A 17137-nucleotide genomic window follows, 5' to 3' on the forward strand; every position below is an offset into this window, starting at 1 on the left:
TTATCCCCACTTGAGCCCCTCTCAGGGGAGAATGAATTGGCTGCTTGAGCAAATCAGGAGCTGAACAAGTGGAATTCTCTGCTTGGAATTGGTTTGCTGTGGTTGTTGGAAGGAAACAAATTCATTAAGATAAAAAAAAATCAGGTTTGTGTGCAGGGACTCCCTGGATGAGGTGAAATCCATGTTCCTCCATATTCCAGGCACAGACATCTCTTTATTGGTAACTATTTATTGACACAGTCAATAGAAAATTCCATCTGGAGACGTAAATAAACCATAAAACCCTGGGAAAACGGGAATATTTCTGTTTGCTGGGACAGATTGGAGGGTAATAAACCATTTGTGTGATGGTTAAATCCCACAAATCTGGGAAACCTTCAAGTGCCTGGAGTTTTGAAGGAGCTGGGAGCTGAGATCAGACCAGGAATGGCTCAAAAAGCTTCTTTTTGTGCACTAAAAACCCTGAAATTAATTAGAATTCTCCTAATTAGCTTTAATATTCCTCTTAATTATCCCAAATATCTCCAGTGCCAGGTTTTCCATGTTTTCCTGTCCAACACATCTTCCTGCTTTCCATGAGATCCTTCTCATCCTGAGAGAATCCTAGATGGTTTTAGGAAGGTAAACTCACTTAAGGATATGCTGAAGGAAAGCTGGGTCTAAGCCTGGCCTACTTAGTCCAGGCAACATAAATAAGATTTAGACCATGGTTTTATCTCTCTGTAAGAGGTTTGCTGTTTGTCCTGGGCTGGAGAGATTTTGGAATATGGATTGGAATGTTTAAAATCTTAAGGATGTGCTGGAAAGCTGGGTCTAAGCCTGGCCTACTTGGTCCAGGCAACATAAATAAGATTTAGACCCTGGTTTTTATCTCTCCCTAAGTGATTTCCTGCTGGAGAGATTTTGGAATGCGGATTGGAATGTTTAAAACTGGGATTGGACATGGCCTGAAAGGGAAGAAGGTCATGGAGGTGATGCTTTCCCAGGACAGGGAAAAGATGGGATTGGAGAAATTTAAAGAGGAAAAAAAAAAGGGGGGAAAAAAAAAAGGGAGAAAATGCAAAGAAACCAAATGGAAATTTGTTCCCTTGGATTTCCATCCCGGTGTCGTGCCAGGGAAGTCGAGGCCGGACAATAAATGGGAGCAAATTAAAATTTAAATGGCAATTTAAAGGCAATTACTGCGGGAATACTGGAAACAGACTCTAGCTCCTTGGATTTGGGATTCAATCGTTGCTGGAACTGAAGTGCCAGCGCTCTGGGTCCACGCAGAGAGGCTGAGTCACCAACCCTGTGACGCAGAGAAACCTTGGATCCTCTGCTTCCAGGCAAAAATTCCCGCAGAGCTCCGGGCTGGAGGCAGGGAGGAGCCAGGGAGGAGCTGGGAATGAGCAGGGACACCCTGGGAGAGGCTGGAATCCATGGGGATGCTCCCCCGAAAGGATGGAGCCGTTTGAAGGCACACATCAAAAGCAGGATGAATTCCCAAACTTCTCCTAAAAGGTTTTCCACCTCCTGGGCTCCCGCTCCTCAATATTTGATGGGATGATGCAAATGGAATCTCCACCTCAGAGCTCCAGCCGTGGTTTTAGCCCTTCCCTGCTGGGTTTTGGGCAGGATTATTTGCTGCAGTTTTGAGCTCCTTTTTTCCCCCAAAAAATGTGGGGTGGGAATCGCCTGGTTGAGTGGAAAATTCCCCTTGGTGGGGGGTTTGGAATGAGAGGATCTGGAAGGGGATGATCCAACCCTCAGCATTTTATGATTCTGTGTGATCCCAGTTTTCCTGGGAGAGTTAATATCCATCACAAACTCAAATTCCTGCTTGTAAACCACTCCTGCTGAATTCTGAGTCTGGTGCGCTCCAGGGATTCAGAATCCCTGGAAAACCAAATCAGGGAGCAAGAAACGAGGGAAAACAGCATTAAAAATCAGAGTTTTGGGGAGGATAACGGGTTAACCCGGCGTTATTTTAATGCACAATCACAGGGAAGAAAGAAGAGGAGCTGGAAGCCTGAGTCCATGATCCAAATGACGAGTTAATGGGAATAAAAAGCAGCATTTGGAACATAAAAGAGGGAGGCGAGGCAGGAACAGCAAAATAAAAAGGGAGCAGAGCTTTTAGAAAGGAGGGGAAAGGAGGAGGAGGCGCCTGGAATATCAAAACTGAACCCGTGTGTGAAGTCAAGTGGATCCATTGAAATTTTCCGAGGAATAATTGCAGGGAGAAGACACAAATGCTGTCAGCTCGGTTGGGAACTTCCATGGATCAGAAAATGGGGAGAGTAAATGGATGGGGGCGCTGAAATCACTGCCAGGGAATTCAGCAGGAGCAGCAATTGTTGGCAATTTGTGGGAATAAAAGATGGGATTAGAGGGAAATAAAGGAAAATGAGGCGCACGAGGGTTTACTTGGAAGATTTGGTGTTGGATCCAGGCAGGATGGGAGTTCTGTCCTCGGGAAAAGAGGATTTGGGGAATGAGGGACAGCTTGGGAATAACCCAGGGAAGGAATAACCAAAGTGGAGGACTTAGGAAATGAAATGGGAGCTTAATTCCCGTCAGGATCCTCCCTCAGGTGCCTGAATGGATGGGAATGATGGGCGAGAATTCCCTAAATCTTCCAATAAAACCAGTGGGAAGTGAACCTGGCAGAGGTGGCCCCAGGTGGGATGAATTCCAGAATTTATCATGGATCCTCCAGCTGCGTCCCAGCTCGGATCTGGCTTTTGCAATTTTGGGAATGGGGTGAGGGATCAAACCCCAGCTTTGCCCTGCACCAGCAGAATCCCAGGATATTTCCAAAAGGAAAATTCCTTTGCTTTGCTCATATGGTGGATGGCAGGACACCACTCTGTGGGAGTTATTACCCCTAAAATCCAAGGAAAAACAGGATGCTGGGATCCCTTTGCACTCAGCAACCTTTGCTCCATTCGTGGATGGATTCACCCCCATGGAGTCAGGTGTTCCCTACAAAACAATTCCATAAATATCCTCAATCCAACACCAGGTCTTGCAGCACGTTCCGGCCTCGAGGCTTTGGCCAAGGGCTCAGAAGGTTGTTTATAATTATTAATAACAATAATAATTAATACAATAACTGATGGGATGAGGGCCTTTTCCTCAGGGAGCAATTCCCACTCGGGATTCCAGGCCTGTCAATAATTCCGTGGCTGTGGCCAGGAATCAATGGGGACTTATTTCTTTGGACAACCTTGGAAATTTGGAGTTTGGGCTCTTGATTTAAGAGCTGGGCTCGATGATCCTGGTGGGTCCTTTCCAACTCCAAATGTTCCATGATTCCCTGATTCTGAGAATCTTTGGAGCTCGCAGACTTTTCCACTTGGGGCGAATACACCAAAGGCATTAAAAACATGAAATAAATGTATTTTTCTTGCATTCCTTAATACAAAATCATGGAATCACGGAATGGTTTGGGTGGGAAGGGACTTAAATCCCATCCAGTTCCAATCCTAAGGGCAGGGACACTTCCCACAATCCCAGGTTGCTCCAAGTGCTGTCCAACCCGGCCTTGGACACTTCCAGGGATGGGGCATCCCTAATTTTTCTGGGAATTCTGTGCCAGGACATCCTGAACCTCAGAGAGAGGAATTTCTTCCACAAGCCTCTGGCTGTGATCCCCGATATCCGCAGTGGTTTTCCAGCAAACCCCCCTGGAACATGGACTTTGGGGAGCAGCTCCGAGTTCCCACGGCCAATCCCACCCTTTCCCAAATTCCTGGCCGTGGGAGAGGACCAGGGCCCTTCCCCACACCCAGGGTTTGGAAAGGCAGGGAAACATTTTCCGACTCACGGAAGATCCCGGCGAGCTCGGTTCTCCTGGCTCCCCCTGCAAGGAAAGCAGGGATGAGTTACCCTGGGAAAGAGCTGAGATCCCTCTGGAAACAGGGAATGCTGTAGGAATTCTGGGAAAGGGACAAGGAGAGCTTTGAGGAGCTCCTTACAGTAGCAGCTGGAAGGGCAGTGGGATGTCCCAAATATCCCAACTGGAAAACAACAGATTTCACTGGCTCCAAATGGAGCTTGGAGAACATGTCTCACCTCCCTCCTGGAATACTGACATTCCAGCCACTCCTTACTGACCATTCCAGCCTGGAAAAGCTCCCAGAGCTCTCTGCTCCATTAAAATCTTTGCGATTTTCCTGGAAAAGTGCAACGGCTCCTGCTTTTCCAGGGCTTCAATCATTCCAATCAGCAATTTTGGGGAGGGAATGAGGGATTGTATCCCATGGGAAAACCGGGATGGGATTTTCCACCTCAGACCTGGCAGGAGATGCCTCAAGTTTGGAGCTCACCTTCTGTCCCACAGGTCCTCTGCTCCCGAAAAGTCCCATCATTCCCTTGGATCCAGCTTCTCCTTTGATTCCCTGAAATGTTAAAATCCCTGTTAAATACATTGTGAGCACCTGCTCTCTGGAATTCATCCAGGAAAAATCCCATGGAGATAACAAAGATGACCGAAAGCACCATTTCCATATCAAAATTCCATCCCAGGGGTCGGGAAGAAAGCCACCAGTGCCAGGACTTGGCAGGAACCTCTGGGAATTGTTCTGGAAAAAATTCCTTGCCCAGTGGTGGGGATTGAAGGAAAACAGGCAGGAAGGGGGATTGGATCCTCGGGATGAGCTGTATCTCTGCCAAAAATCCAGGAGAACACCCTGCTGGGCTCACTGGGGCTGGAGATTCCACCCTCCAGAGTCATCCAGATATTTATCCAAGAGGAGATGTTTGTCTGTTATTTTATGGATTATTTTTCACGGATTATTTTTTTTCTGGAATGTTTGAATGGGTTATCTTTTATGGATTAATTTTTATGGAGGATTTTTCATCTGAGTCCAGTCGGACAAATGAAATACATGGAATTTTATCTGACTTTCAAACACAGGAACTCCCCCATGGCAGAATCTCCAAAAGTTTCCTTCACTTTGGGGACCTGAACAGCGGGATCAGAAAAGGGCAGGATCTGCCTCTTCCCAAGGGGCATGCCCACCTTGGATCAGGCAATTCCCACCTGGACTACACCGGGATCCAGCTTCCCGTGGGAAATAACAGGAGCTGGATGTGTCACTGCTGCTGGAGGAACTTCAATTTATTCAGTCCTGGGTCAGGCTTGTGAAGCCAAAGCCATTTCCGTGAGATGGAAATTGGGATGAGTAGGACACGGAGACGGGAGCTGTGACTCAGCTGGGAGTGGGAGAATTCCTCCCAGGAAAACAGGGCCGGGCTGGGACCTGGGATGAGCTCCTGGGGAGCAGAGGGAGAGGGAGGAGCTCTGCCACCACCCAGGGGACACAACAGGGACACGGGAGCCATCCAAGCCTTACCAAGAGCATTCCAGAGGCTCCAGGAGCAGGGACGGCTCCTGGAGGGAGAGGGGGATGTGGGAATGGAATGGTCGCTTTTCCCAGTGGGACGCCTGAGAAATGGGATGTGTTTGGGGTCCCCAAGCCCCTGCCCAGCCCCCTCCTCTCCCTGTCGGTGCCAGAGTTGGGTGTGGCTGTGTTTTCCAGCAGAGACTGGAGAATAATCCCAGGATGGAAGTGAGTTTAAAGGCCACCCAGTTCCAATCCCAGCCGTGGGACACCCTCCATGATCCCATGTTGCTCCAAGCCTCGTCCAGCCTGGCCTTGGGTACTTCCAGGGATGGGGTAGCCACAAATTTTCTGGGAGTTCTCTTCCAGGGATCCAGGGGCATCCATAATTTTTCTGGGAGTTTCTTTCACCACCCTCAGTCCGTTCCTCACAGGCTTTGGGAAGTTCCCACCTTTTCTCCTACGGGTCCGTCCTCTCCCTTCTCGCCTTTGTCTCCATCAAAACCTGGCAGTCCCTGCTCACCCTGAAAGGAAAACCAGGAATTGGTGGATTTGAATTATTCCTCCTCTCCTGGAAGGATCCAGCTGGATCCAAGTGCTGCTTGCCAGCGCTGATCCCGAGCAGGGAAGGGACAGCTTGGAAAGCCAAACTTACGGGATCTCCTTTGGTGCCTTTGTAGCCCTGGGGTCCAAAAATTGTCATGGATTCACCCTGGGGAAAGGAGAGACAGGGAAAGGGATCCACCGGGAGCTCATGGATCCCACTGGGAATGCAGTGATCAACAATATTAATTGTTAGAGTTAATCACCCTTAATTAAAAGCTGGATCATGAAGGTGCCCAGAAAACCCCAAATCCTGAGGTTTCCCAGTGACCTCCTGTCCCTAAAAACGTTGGAGCCCACTGGCGTTATCCCAGCACAGTTCTCCTGGATGGAAATGGACAACAGGATCATTCCCTGATCCCAGTGCTGGGGCAGATTCCGCGAGTGACCCATGGCTTTGTCACTCAGGGAGTTGGGATTTCCAGCTCTTCCCAGCTGTGGGAAGCAGGAGAGGGAATGGAGCTGTCTGTGGTGTCCTGGATTATGGATGCATCCGGAGCTGAGGAATGGCATCAAGGTCACCCCTCAGAGAGAGGTTTTGGGGGGTGCCAGCCCCAAAGTGTCACCCGTGGGAGCCACGGGGACACAGGAACCCCATGCACGCATCCATGCTGAGCTCCTCAGGGAGTGGAATCCCAGTTTTCCAAGGATTGTCTCTGCTCTGGAGAAGGGATGGTTGTGTCTCCAAAGGTGGGCAGCTCTGTTCCCTTCGGAAAAAATTCCCTTCACTCAACTCCCTTGAGTGCAAACATTCCTGATCTGGGTGATTCTGCCTTCCTGGGGTTTTACCAACTCCACATCCATCAATATTCCCAAAAATCTGACATTTTTTGGACTCTGTCCAACCTTCTCCACAGGACCCTGGCCGAAGTCTGGTTTGATACACGTTCCTGCTTCCCAGCTCTCCAGCAGAGCCAGGATGGGGCTCAACAAATTTTGGGAATAGAAATGAGACTAAAAATCCTGCATTTTAATCCATGGAGTTATTCCCACACTGATCCAGGGAGAATGAGATGGAAAATTAAGCTGGAATCAGGTGGAACAAACCCAAGCCAATTTTTCCCTCCGGCTCCCGTTTTAACTACGATTCCACCTCATCTTTTACAAAGGCATCCTTTGGAAAACTCATCCCACATTCCTTCGGCTCGGGAAGAGTTCCGAGGCCTCCTCACGAAGCAAATTAAGAATTGATTGGTCTCTGGGGCGAGTTCCTTTCCAGAGGAGCTTCCTCAGAGACAAATGGGCCTTAATCACGGAATATTGCGTGACTCAAAGGCGGCATCATCACGGAGCTTTTCCAAAACCTCATTTTCCAATGAGCCATTCCGGCCAGGAAGGGACTTAACAAAACGCTGGGCACGAGTTCAGCGGTTTCTGAGCATTTTCCAGGAGCACTTGAGGAGTTATTTTCCCATTACCTCTCAGGAGCCAGCTCGGGCTGTTGGAAATTAAGGTTGGCTTTGGGGTCAGCTGCTCATTCCAAAAATCAGGGGGAATTTTCTTCCTCTCTTAATTCAGGATTTTTGTGCCCCAGCAAATCGTTCCCAAAATTACTTTTTTTTTTTTTTTTTTTTTTTTTGGTTGTTGTTGTGCTTCGTAGGATCCCAGCAACTCCATCCCGCAAACTCAGCTCTGAGAGATGTTCCCAGTGCGAGGATGGAACCAAAAAATTTGATTTAAACTGGTGGAGACCCCCCCAAAAGGAGGGGGAGAATCCAGGGGTTGCCCCCTCTTAATTTCGTAGGCACAACAAGGAGAAGATGGATCCAGGATTTTCCGGGAGCCACACAGTGAAAGGAAAACCCCCAAAAAATCTGGAATGTCCTTACTCGTTCTCCCTTTGGTCCCAGAAGTCCCCGATCACCCTAAAAACAGGAAAAGAAAAAGGTGAATTATTCCCTTTTTATTCCCTCTTGTGTCACTCTGGCCATTGATTCCCACTCCAAGCCACTTAAACCTCCTGGAGCTGGAAGTCAGATCCTCTGGACACTCTGGAAAACCCTCAGCTCGCCATAAAATGTTGTGGAAAACCCAAATTTATGGCACTGACATTGAATAAAACCCCAGGGGACTGAGTGGTTTTCCTGACTCCGTGCTCAGAACAATGTGGGATTGCTGCTGGATTTCCCATCCCAGTGGGATTCAGCACCTCCATCCTGCAGGGGTGGCATGGCATCCTAAAAATGAAGGATTTCCCAAATTTCTCCCTGCAACCTTTTAATGGAATCTGTATGGAATAGGAGCTGGAGCGCAGAGCACACGAGGCTGATCCAGGGGCTCTCCCAGACCATTCCCAGGAGATCCTGGGATGATTTCTAAAGGCTGATCCAGGGGCTCACAGCCTATTCCCAGGAGATCCTGGGATCATTCCCAAAGGCTGATCCAGGGGCTCTCCCAGACCATTCCCAGGAGATCCTGGGATGATTCCCAAAGGCTGATCCAGGGGCTCACAGCCCATTCCCAGGAGATCCTGGGATGATTCCCAAAGGCTGATCCAGGGGCTCTCCCAGACCATTCCCAAAGGCTGATCCAGGGGCTCTCCCAGCCCATTCCCAAAGGCTGATCCAGGGGCTTTCCCAGCCCATTCCCAAAGGCTGATCCTGGGGCTCTCCCAGCCCATTCCCAAAGGCTGATCCAGGGGCTTTCCCAGCCCATTCCCAAAGGCTGATCCAGGGGCTCTCCCAGCCCATTCCCAAAGGCTGATCCAGGGGCTTTCCCAGCCCATTCCCAAAGGCTGATCCTGGGGCTCTCCCAGCCCATTCCCAAAGGCTGATCCTGGGATGATTCCCAAAGGCTGATCCAGGGGCTCTCCCAGCCCATTCCCAGGAGATCCTGGGATGATTCCCTCTGGTTTAAAAGGGCAGCTGCTCCCCACAACACCAGGGAACCTTGTGGAGAAGATCAGGGTTGCAGATAATCGGGAGTTTTAGATAAGAGTTGCAGATAAGATCCGTTCTTACTCTTTGGCCTTTCACACCTGGGAAGCCTTTTGGACCCTGGAAAAACAAATAAAAAAAATATGTGAGGATCCACAAAAACAGGAGGAAAGTGGAAAGGTGGGAAGTTGGGAAAGAGCCTCCAGAGCTGCTTCCAGGGGTGGGCTCCAGCATGGAAAATCTGCTGGAATAACCAGCACAGGAGCTCCTCCTTTAATCCTCTGTGCACCACCAGGATCATTTGGATAAATTAAGCCAAATTCCCTCATTTTGGGAATCCCACTGGGATTTTTGGACCCTCAGCATCAGGGAAAAGCTGGGTTGCTTCAAGAGGTCCCTCCAAGGTGGAGGTGGATCCTTGATGGGGATCTTCAGATCCCATGGAGGCCAAGCCAGGATGGGAAGTGCATTTAGGGAGGAAAAGACATCGTGGTCACCCCTGTCTGCCAAATTCCTGGGAATATGCAGAAAGATGGGAATTTCCATCTGCAGGGACACCTTCCACTACCCCAGGGTGCTCCAAGCCTCGTCCAACCCGGCCTTTGGCACTCCCAGGGATCCAAGGGCAGCCACAACTTTTCTGGGAATTCTGTGCCAGGACCTCCCCAGCCTCGCAGGGAAGAATTTCTTCCCAATATCCCATTTATCCCTGCCCTATTCCAGTTTAAATCCATTCCCCCATTTCCTACTGCTCCGTGTCCTTATAAAAAAATCCTCCTTTTTTAATTCCATGAAAAACAACAGCCTGATAAATAATAATTAATAAATAATAATGAGTTTATCCAAATTCCAGCTGCCATTTGTGTCTCCCCTTACTCAGCCCCCTCCAGCGGAACAAGAGCCTGAAATTCCTGCCCTGAAATTCCTGGAGATCTGACAACAACAGGCAGGGACTGATATTCCAGGAGGGCTTGCAAACCTTGGGATGAGCCGCCCAAATGGACAAGGACAGTAAGGAATTCACAGGATTTCCACTCCCCCATCCCACTGGAATTCAGGTCCCCAAATCTCTATTTCCCACTGGAAGAATCCCATTTTTATTTCTCTCATGGCTCGTGGGGATTCTGCCAGCCGTGGATCCATGGTTTTCTGGGAATATTGGAGCACTCACCATCATTCCAGGGGGACCCCGCATTCCCACGATGCCCTCGTCACCCTGGGGGACGCAGAGGGGCAGGGATAGCAACGAGGAATGAGGCACACGGGGAATCCCACACCCACAAACCATCCCACTGGGAATGGGGCAGGCAGAATTCCCTGTCTCCAGAGGACCTGTCCAGGCTCCTTATCCCTCCATCAGGATGAGGTGCCGGGTGTTGTTATGGATTGGGATGGAAGAGCTGCACTGGAGGCTCCATGGACCTCCTTGAGCTGACCCTACAGGACCTGCCTTCAAACCTCAGGGATTGCCCAAATTCCAAATAATCGAGGCCAAATTTATGTCTCCTGTATGATGCCAACACAGCCTGAGATCCTGGGGTTTGGAATGATGCTGGAGTCGGAAGAGCAGGAACATTATTCCATCATTTCCTTTATACGATGATGAAGCTCCAGCGAGGTTCACCCACAGCTGTTGACATTTCCAGGGAATGTTTTGCCTCGGGGGCCTCATCCCAAAGCAGGTGGGGAGTTTGTCCCGATGGGTTGGGCCATAAAATCCCAATTTGTTTGTGGGACAGCCACAGGAGCAGTGAATTTAAACACGGCCTCCGATTCCGACTTTGTCTTTTCCGGAACAAGAACAAAACTCCTCAGGGATAGGATTAAAAGGGAATTTTGCTGCCTGAAACCCTTCAGGAATTTCTGGGATGCTGGCAGGGAGGTGATGGATAAAGCTGCCTCCAAAGGGGGCTGCAGGCTGCAGGAATCCAAGCCTGGAATATTTAGGATGGACCTACCCGAGGGCCAGGGAATCCATGAGGACCTCTCGGGCCAGTGGCTCCAACGCCGACTTCTCCCTGGAAAGCAGAGAATTCCAGAGGTGTCACCAGGAGCAGGGAAACCCCACCACACAATTCCTGATTAGTTTGGCCAGGAATGAAGTCCCAGGACGACTCAGGAGATTCAATTCCATGGATTTTCTGCTGTTCTCTCTGGAGGGTGCTCCAGGAACCATGGGAGGGAGGGAGTGAGGGTGGAATGGGATGAAGTGGGATAGGGTCAGGGATGAGGAGGCAGGGATTTGTCCCATTCCCATCCCAGGATTTCTGCTCATGACTTTCCTGGGAGGGTGGCACTGACCTTGTTGCCTTTGGGTCCAGGTGTCCCAGGAATTCCCTGCAAGACAAAGAGAACAAAATAAAAGGGAGGATTTGCTTTGGAAGTGCTCAGAGCTCTCCTATCCCAACATTCCCAGAGGATCGAAGCGCATCCAGCCCAGATCCCTCACCCATCCCTCCCAAAAGGCACAGGGAATATGTACAAATCCACCTCTTTTCCTGGGGATCCCGATGGTCCCATGGGCCCAGGAGATCCACTCCGGCCTCTCCTCCCACGTTCCCCCTGGAAAACAAAACCCTTTGAGAGGAGAAGACACGGATGGGAAAAGGTCCTGACTTCCCTGATCCAGGCAAAAGCAGGAGCTGGTGATCCAAGTGTTCCCTGCATTGGCAGGAATTTCCTCATGGCAGGAATTTCCCCATGGAAAGGGGGTCAGGCATTGGCAGGGGCTGCCCAGGGAGGTTTGGAGTGCCCATCCCTGGAGGTGTCCAAGGAATTCCTGGAGGAGGCACTCACTGGAGATTTGGCACTGCTTGGACCCCATGACCTTGGAGGGTTTTCCCAGCCTCAGTGATCCTGGGATTCCTCCCTCTATTCCTAGGGATTAATGACCCCAAAATTCCAGCTGCCATCCCCATGGCCACTCCCTCCCAGTCCCACCATTAAATTCCCAGTAAGAACTTCCTGGGAGCTCCCCTGTTTTCTTTTGGATCATCCCATTGTTCTAATCATTCCCAGTACCTTTTCTTTCCCAACTGGGATTTGTTCCTCCTTCCCTGACAACCTCCAGGCTCAGGGAGACCTGGAATTGTGGATGTTTGGCCACAAGGGCCACCTGGCACAGGCAGTTTGCTCACTGTGGTCACCTTGAGGTGACAAACACAGCCCATGGTGTCCTCTCACCTTCTGTCCCGGAATTCCAGGCACACCTGGAGCCCCTCTGTCCCCCTGGGATCCGGGAGTGCCGGCGTTGCCGCGAATTCCTTGGATGCCCTGAGCTCCTGGAGGTCCCGGGGCCCCTGGCTCGCCCTGGTGAGGGAATAACGAGGAATTGGGATATTGGGTGGGATTTGCTGGAGCTCCTGGAGAAAGGCTGGGTTGTCTCCTTGAATTCCCACCACCAGTGCGTGGAATTTGGGACACCGCTTCCAGTCCTGATCCATGAGGAGATCCAAAGGCTGAAGAAATTGTCACTGAACTTTGGGATGTCTTTTCTTCCCAAGTTTTGGGGACAAAAGGGCTTTTCCACGGCTAAATAAGGACACAGCCTTTAGCTCCTGACCGTGGTGAATTCAAACATCCCAGGGATCCCTGGAGCTCATTCCTGCCGAGCCCACAATTCCCTGGAATTTTTTTCCCAGCCTGAGATGTCCCTGCTGATTGCAGAGAGGTCAGCCCAAACCTTCCATGATTCCACCTTTATCCTCAGGATCTCCCTCTGGAATGGCCCTTTGGAGGACACGGAGCATTCCCTCTATCCCAAATCCTTCTCCTGCCTTTCCAGGATGATCTGGGTGCTTTCTCTTTGCAGCCACTTCCATGCTCCACACGCAGCAGTGGAAAACCAGGATGACAAAGAGGAAAAACCCAGGAAAAAAAAAATTCCAAGTGAGATTCAACCTTACCTTAAATCCAGGTGGCCCAGCCTGGCCAATAGGACCTCTGAACCCAATTCCTGGCTCTCCCTGTGAAAGGAAAGTCAGGAAAAATCAGGAATTCTCCTTCCAGTGTAAACCCAGCACAGGGAGAGTTTGGTTTGTGCTGCTCCGTGGAGATCCAGCTGAAATCCCACAGAGCTGATCCCATTCCGAGGGCTCCTGCAGAGCCCTCATCGCCTCTGGATGGTCTGAGCTGGACAGACAAAGCTGCTGGGAATCACCTTGGGAAAAGAGGGAGGTGGAATGTTCCCAGGAACGTTATCCCAGAATTCTGGGTCAGACACATTCCCTGGCATTACTCCCCAGGTGTCCTGTCCGTGTGATTCTCCTGGAATATTCCTGGGAATGGTATCCCAGGACTCTGGGTCAGACTCATTCCCAAGGTGCCCTGTCTGTGTGATCCTCCTGGAAAATTCCTGGGAATGATATCCCAGGACTCTGGGTCAGACTCCTTCCCTGGCATTCATGACTCATTCCCAAGGTGCCCTGGCCCTGTGATCCTCCTGGAATATTCCTGGGAATGATATCCCAGGACTCTGGGTCAGACTCCTTCCCTGTCATAACTCATTCCCAAGGTGTCCTGTCCATGTGATCCTCCTGGAATATTCCTGGGAATGATATCCCAGGACTCTGGGTCAGACTCCTTCCCTGTCATAACTCATTCCCAAGGTGTCCTGTCCATGTGATCCTCCTGGAATATTCCTGGGAATGATATCCCAGGACTCTGGGTCAGACTCCTTCCCTGGCATTCATGACTCATTCCCAAGGTGCCCTGTCCCTGTGATCCTCCTGGAATCTCCTCCTGGTCCCCAGCCACACCTCAGCAGGTGACCTGGATGCTGATCCTGAGCTGGGAAGGTGGGATATGGGAAAAGGAGGAAAAGCCACTCCTGGCTGGCACCAGCTTTGCCCTTTACCTTTTGACCTTCTTCCCCTCGGTCTCCTTTGGTGCCCTGGGAATAAAGAGAGGATTCCAAGGTCATGGAATTGTCACCCCTGAGCAGGAGATTTCCAGGGATTCCCTGCCTGGAAAGTGGGAAAAAACTGGGAAAATGCCCTAATTCCAAGGAATTCAGTGATGGGATGAGAGGGGAGATCAAACGCCCCTCTCAGGTTGTGTCTGGGTGGGTGACATCAATCTCTACTTCAATTTTTGGTTTTTTGGCTAATTTTAAGGTAATTGCTTAAAAATAAATAACTGTTATTATAAAATAATAATCAATTGCTTTAAAATAAATAAATTATTTTCAAACTCCAAAACAATTAATTTAAATTAATTTAATTACTTTGGTATCATGAACTGCTCTGTCCTATCCTGGGAGTTTCAGCTCCTCCATAATAAATATTTCTGATGAAGGTATTTTTGTCTAATTATTTATTAATAATAAAGAATTAATTTTTTATGTCAATGTCTTTAGTTTGCCATCATTAGTCCTGCTGGACAGCAGCTCTGTAATTCCTTAGATTTAATCCATCGGTATTCCAGGGTTGGGATTGGATCCAGCCCCACCCAGGCTGCTATTGGAGGAGATTCCCAAATAAACTTTGGAGCTGATTCCAGCACTCACCTTCCCTCCAGGTTCTCCCACATCCCCAGGCTGTCCCTGCAAGACAAAATTCCCTTTCCAGCCTCTCCTCTTCCCTCCTTTTCTCCCAGGGTTCCACCCAAAATTCCCCATGGGATTCTGCCTTTTACCAACCCTCCCTTTCTCCTGGAATTCCGTGTGCTGTCCCCCTGGATCTGCCACCTGCTCCCTATAAATTTTCACTGCCCAAAGTGAAACGAGTTTTTTTTGTGGCATTTTTTTCCATCCCTACCCTTGTGCCAGGGCTGGAATTTCCTTGTCCATCCCATTTTCAGTTCTCTTATCCAGCAGAAAATGAACATTGGGGACCCCCAGTTTGAATTTTTGGAATCGTAGGATAGAATAATTCCATCATTTAGGCTGGAAAATTCCTCAAAAATGACTAAATCCAACTTTGAACTTGTGTATTTCCTCCTGAGCGTGGCAAATGTGTGGGAAACTGCGGGAATTTCAAAGGATCAGGCTGGAAAACCCCATCCCTACCTTTTCTCCTTTGTCTCCACGGGCTCCAGGAGCTCCCATGTCTCCCTGGAAAACAACCAGCAACCCCTTCAATCCCAAAAATTCATTATTCCTTGGAACTTTCCCTTCCCTCTTTGCACCGCTTGAATTTTTGGAATAGTAGGATAGAATAATTCCATCATTTAGGCTGGAAAATTCCTCAAAAATCATTAAATCCAATCTTTAAATTTTGGATTTCCGCCTGAGCATGGCAGATGTGTGGGAAACTGCTGGAATTTGGGAACAAAACCCCCAGGAAGGTTTGGGGATAAAGGTGGGAATGTGGCAATCCCAGTTTCCATTGATTGTCCTCTCCATGAGTGTATTCCCAACTGCCTTTCCCTTTCCAGACCCTCTCAGCACTGGGAATTCTGGTTTCAAAGGATCAGGAAAACCCCATCCCTACCTTTTCTCCTTTGTCTCCACGGCCTCCAGGAACTCCCATTTCTCCCTGGAAAAAAACCAATCCCAAAAATTCATTATTCCAAGGAATCTCCCCTTCCCTCTTTGCAGCAGGTGGGTGCTGGCCTCATTCCTGCTCCAGTTCTTGGCAAATATCCATGGAGGAATCCCTGAATTCCAGCACTCACATTCCCACAACGGATTGGGAATTCTCCTGTGCAGTGGGAATGCAGAGGGAAGAGCACAAATCCTGAGACAAAGGCCAGGGATAAGTGACAAATCCAGGGTTTCCCTATCCCAGGATACTGTGGGTGTTGTAGAATTCCACGAATTTGAAGGAGACAGGAGGAATAACCCCAAACTGACTGAGAATTCCCAAAACATAAATCCCATGTTTGGATCAGCTATGAAAGATTCCACCCTGGAATTTCTGCTCATCACCAGTGGCAAAACTGGTGATGTCACCTTGATTTTCCTGATTTTTTTCCCTGTGATTCCTCAGTTTCCAAAGTGAGACAGCTCTGGGAAAATGGATCATTATCCCGGGAATGCGCATTAAAAAGTGGGATAAAAGCACTGACCTTTGGGCCGGGGGAGGAGGGATCTGCTGGACCACTTCCCTCCTTCTGCAAGGAAAAAAATGCAATGGGATGGGATGGGATCTGTGGGATGGGATGGGATGGGGTGAGATGGGATGGCATGGGATAGGATCCATGGGATGGGATCCATGGGATGGGATAGGATAGGATCCATGGGATCCATGAGATGGGATGGGATGGGGTGGGATGGGATCCATGAGATGGGATGGGATAGGATCCATGGGATCCATGGGATGGGATGGGATGGGATGGGATAGGGTGGGATGGGATCCATGGGATGGAATGGGATCCATGAGACGGGATGGGATGGAATAGGATCCATAGGATCCATGGGATGGGATGGGATGGCATGGGATAGGATCCATGGGATGGGATAGGATTCATGGGATTGGATCCATGAGATGGGATGGGAGGATGGGATCCATGGGATGGGATGGGATGGAATAGGATCCATAGGATCCATAAGATCCATGGGGTCCATGGGATCCATGAGATGGGATGGGATCCATGGGATGGGAGGGGATCCATGGAATCCATGGGATGGGATCCATGGAATCCATGGGATGGGATGGGAGAAAGGAGCAGCTGTGTCCTCTCTGGGATGAGAGCAGGATAGGAGGAATTCCGCACCTTAATTCTCCTTGGATGATGAGGGCCTGGATATGCCTTGGATTCAAAAGGAAGAGAGGGAAGTGTGAGAGCAGCTGGAAAAGCTTTTCCTTGAGCCACGGAAAAGACACCTCTGAGGAATGGGACGTGAGAAAGGAAGTGGGGAATCCCAGAGGGAAGCTGGGAGCTTCCAGGGATCTCCAGGATCCTTTGGAGGGTTCCTGGCTGGATTTGGGGTGGCTCCAGGCTCCCCATCTGCTGCAGCCTGGATGGGACATCTGGGAGCTGCCAGGACCAAGGAATTCCTGAGCAATTCCTGAGGAATTCCAGGCTTTTGGCAATGGCACAGGTGTCCCACTTTAGCCCTGGAATTTCTGGAGAAGGTGTGGATGAGCTCAGCTCATTCCTCCTGGGAATGCAGGGCGAGGGTCACTACCTGCTTTCAAAGAAATCCATTCACAGCAAAATCATCCTGAATTTTCCATCCTTAACTCCTGGGAATAGGAATTTTTGCTCCTAGATTTTATAAAAATCAACTTTTTTTTCCCCATTTCTGGTATCTTGTGTTAAAGATCCCTGGAATGTCCAGGTGTGTCAGGAATGGGCAGGTCTATCACCATCCCCGACATTCCAAGGGGATTCCAGCTGTTCTGGAATCCCAAAAACCAGATTATTCTGTTCCCTCATTTCCCT

General features: G+C 49.6%; 1 protein-coding gene across 1 annotated transcript in view; it reads right to left on the bottom strand.

Moving 5' to 3' along the window:
- The window catches only part of LOC119708268 (collagen alpha-1(VII) chain-like), an 82404-nt gene that overhangs the window by 17221 nt on the left and 48046 nt on the right, over positions 1-17137 (bottom strand). The window contains exons 53-69 of the mRNA XM_038154443.1: positions 16466-16501; positions 15818-15862; positions 14817-14861; positions 14316-14351; positions 13665-13700; positions 12715-12774; positions 11993-12118; positions 11300-11371; positions 11111-11146; positions 10768-10827; positions 9981-10025; positions 8894-8929; positions 7763-7798; positions 5986-6042; positions 5783-5854; positions 4314-4385; positions 3812-3847 (exon numbers count right to left, since the gene is read on the bottom strand). Of these exons, the coding sequence (XP_038010371.1) occupies positions 3812-3847; positions 4314-4385; positions 5783-5854; positions 5986-6042; positions 7763-7798; positions 8894-8929; positions 9981-10025; positions 10768-10827; positions 11111-11146; positions 11300-11371; positions 11993-12118; positions 12715-12774; positions 13665-13700; positions 14316-14351; positions 14817-14861; positions 15818-15862; positions 16466-16501 (906 nt within the window). The remainder of the gene's footprint in view (positions 1-3811; positions 3848-4313; positions 4386-5782; positions 5855-5985; positions 6043-7762; positions 7799-8893; positions 8930-9980; positions 10026-10767; positions 10828-11110; positions 11147-11299; positions 11372-11992; positions 12119-12714; positions 12775-13664; positions 13701-14315; positions 14352-14816; positions 14862-15817; positions 15863-16465; positions 16502-17137) is intronic.

This window comes from Motacilla alba, chromosome 1A (genome assembly GCF_015832195.1).
Source record: "Motacilla alba alba isolate MOTALB_02 chromosome 1A, Motacilla_alba_V1.0_pri, whole genome shotgun sequence".
Lineage (NCBI taxonomy): Eukaryota > Metazoa > Chordata > Aves > Passeriformes > Motacillidae > Motacilla > Motacilla alba.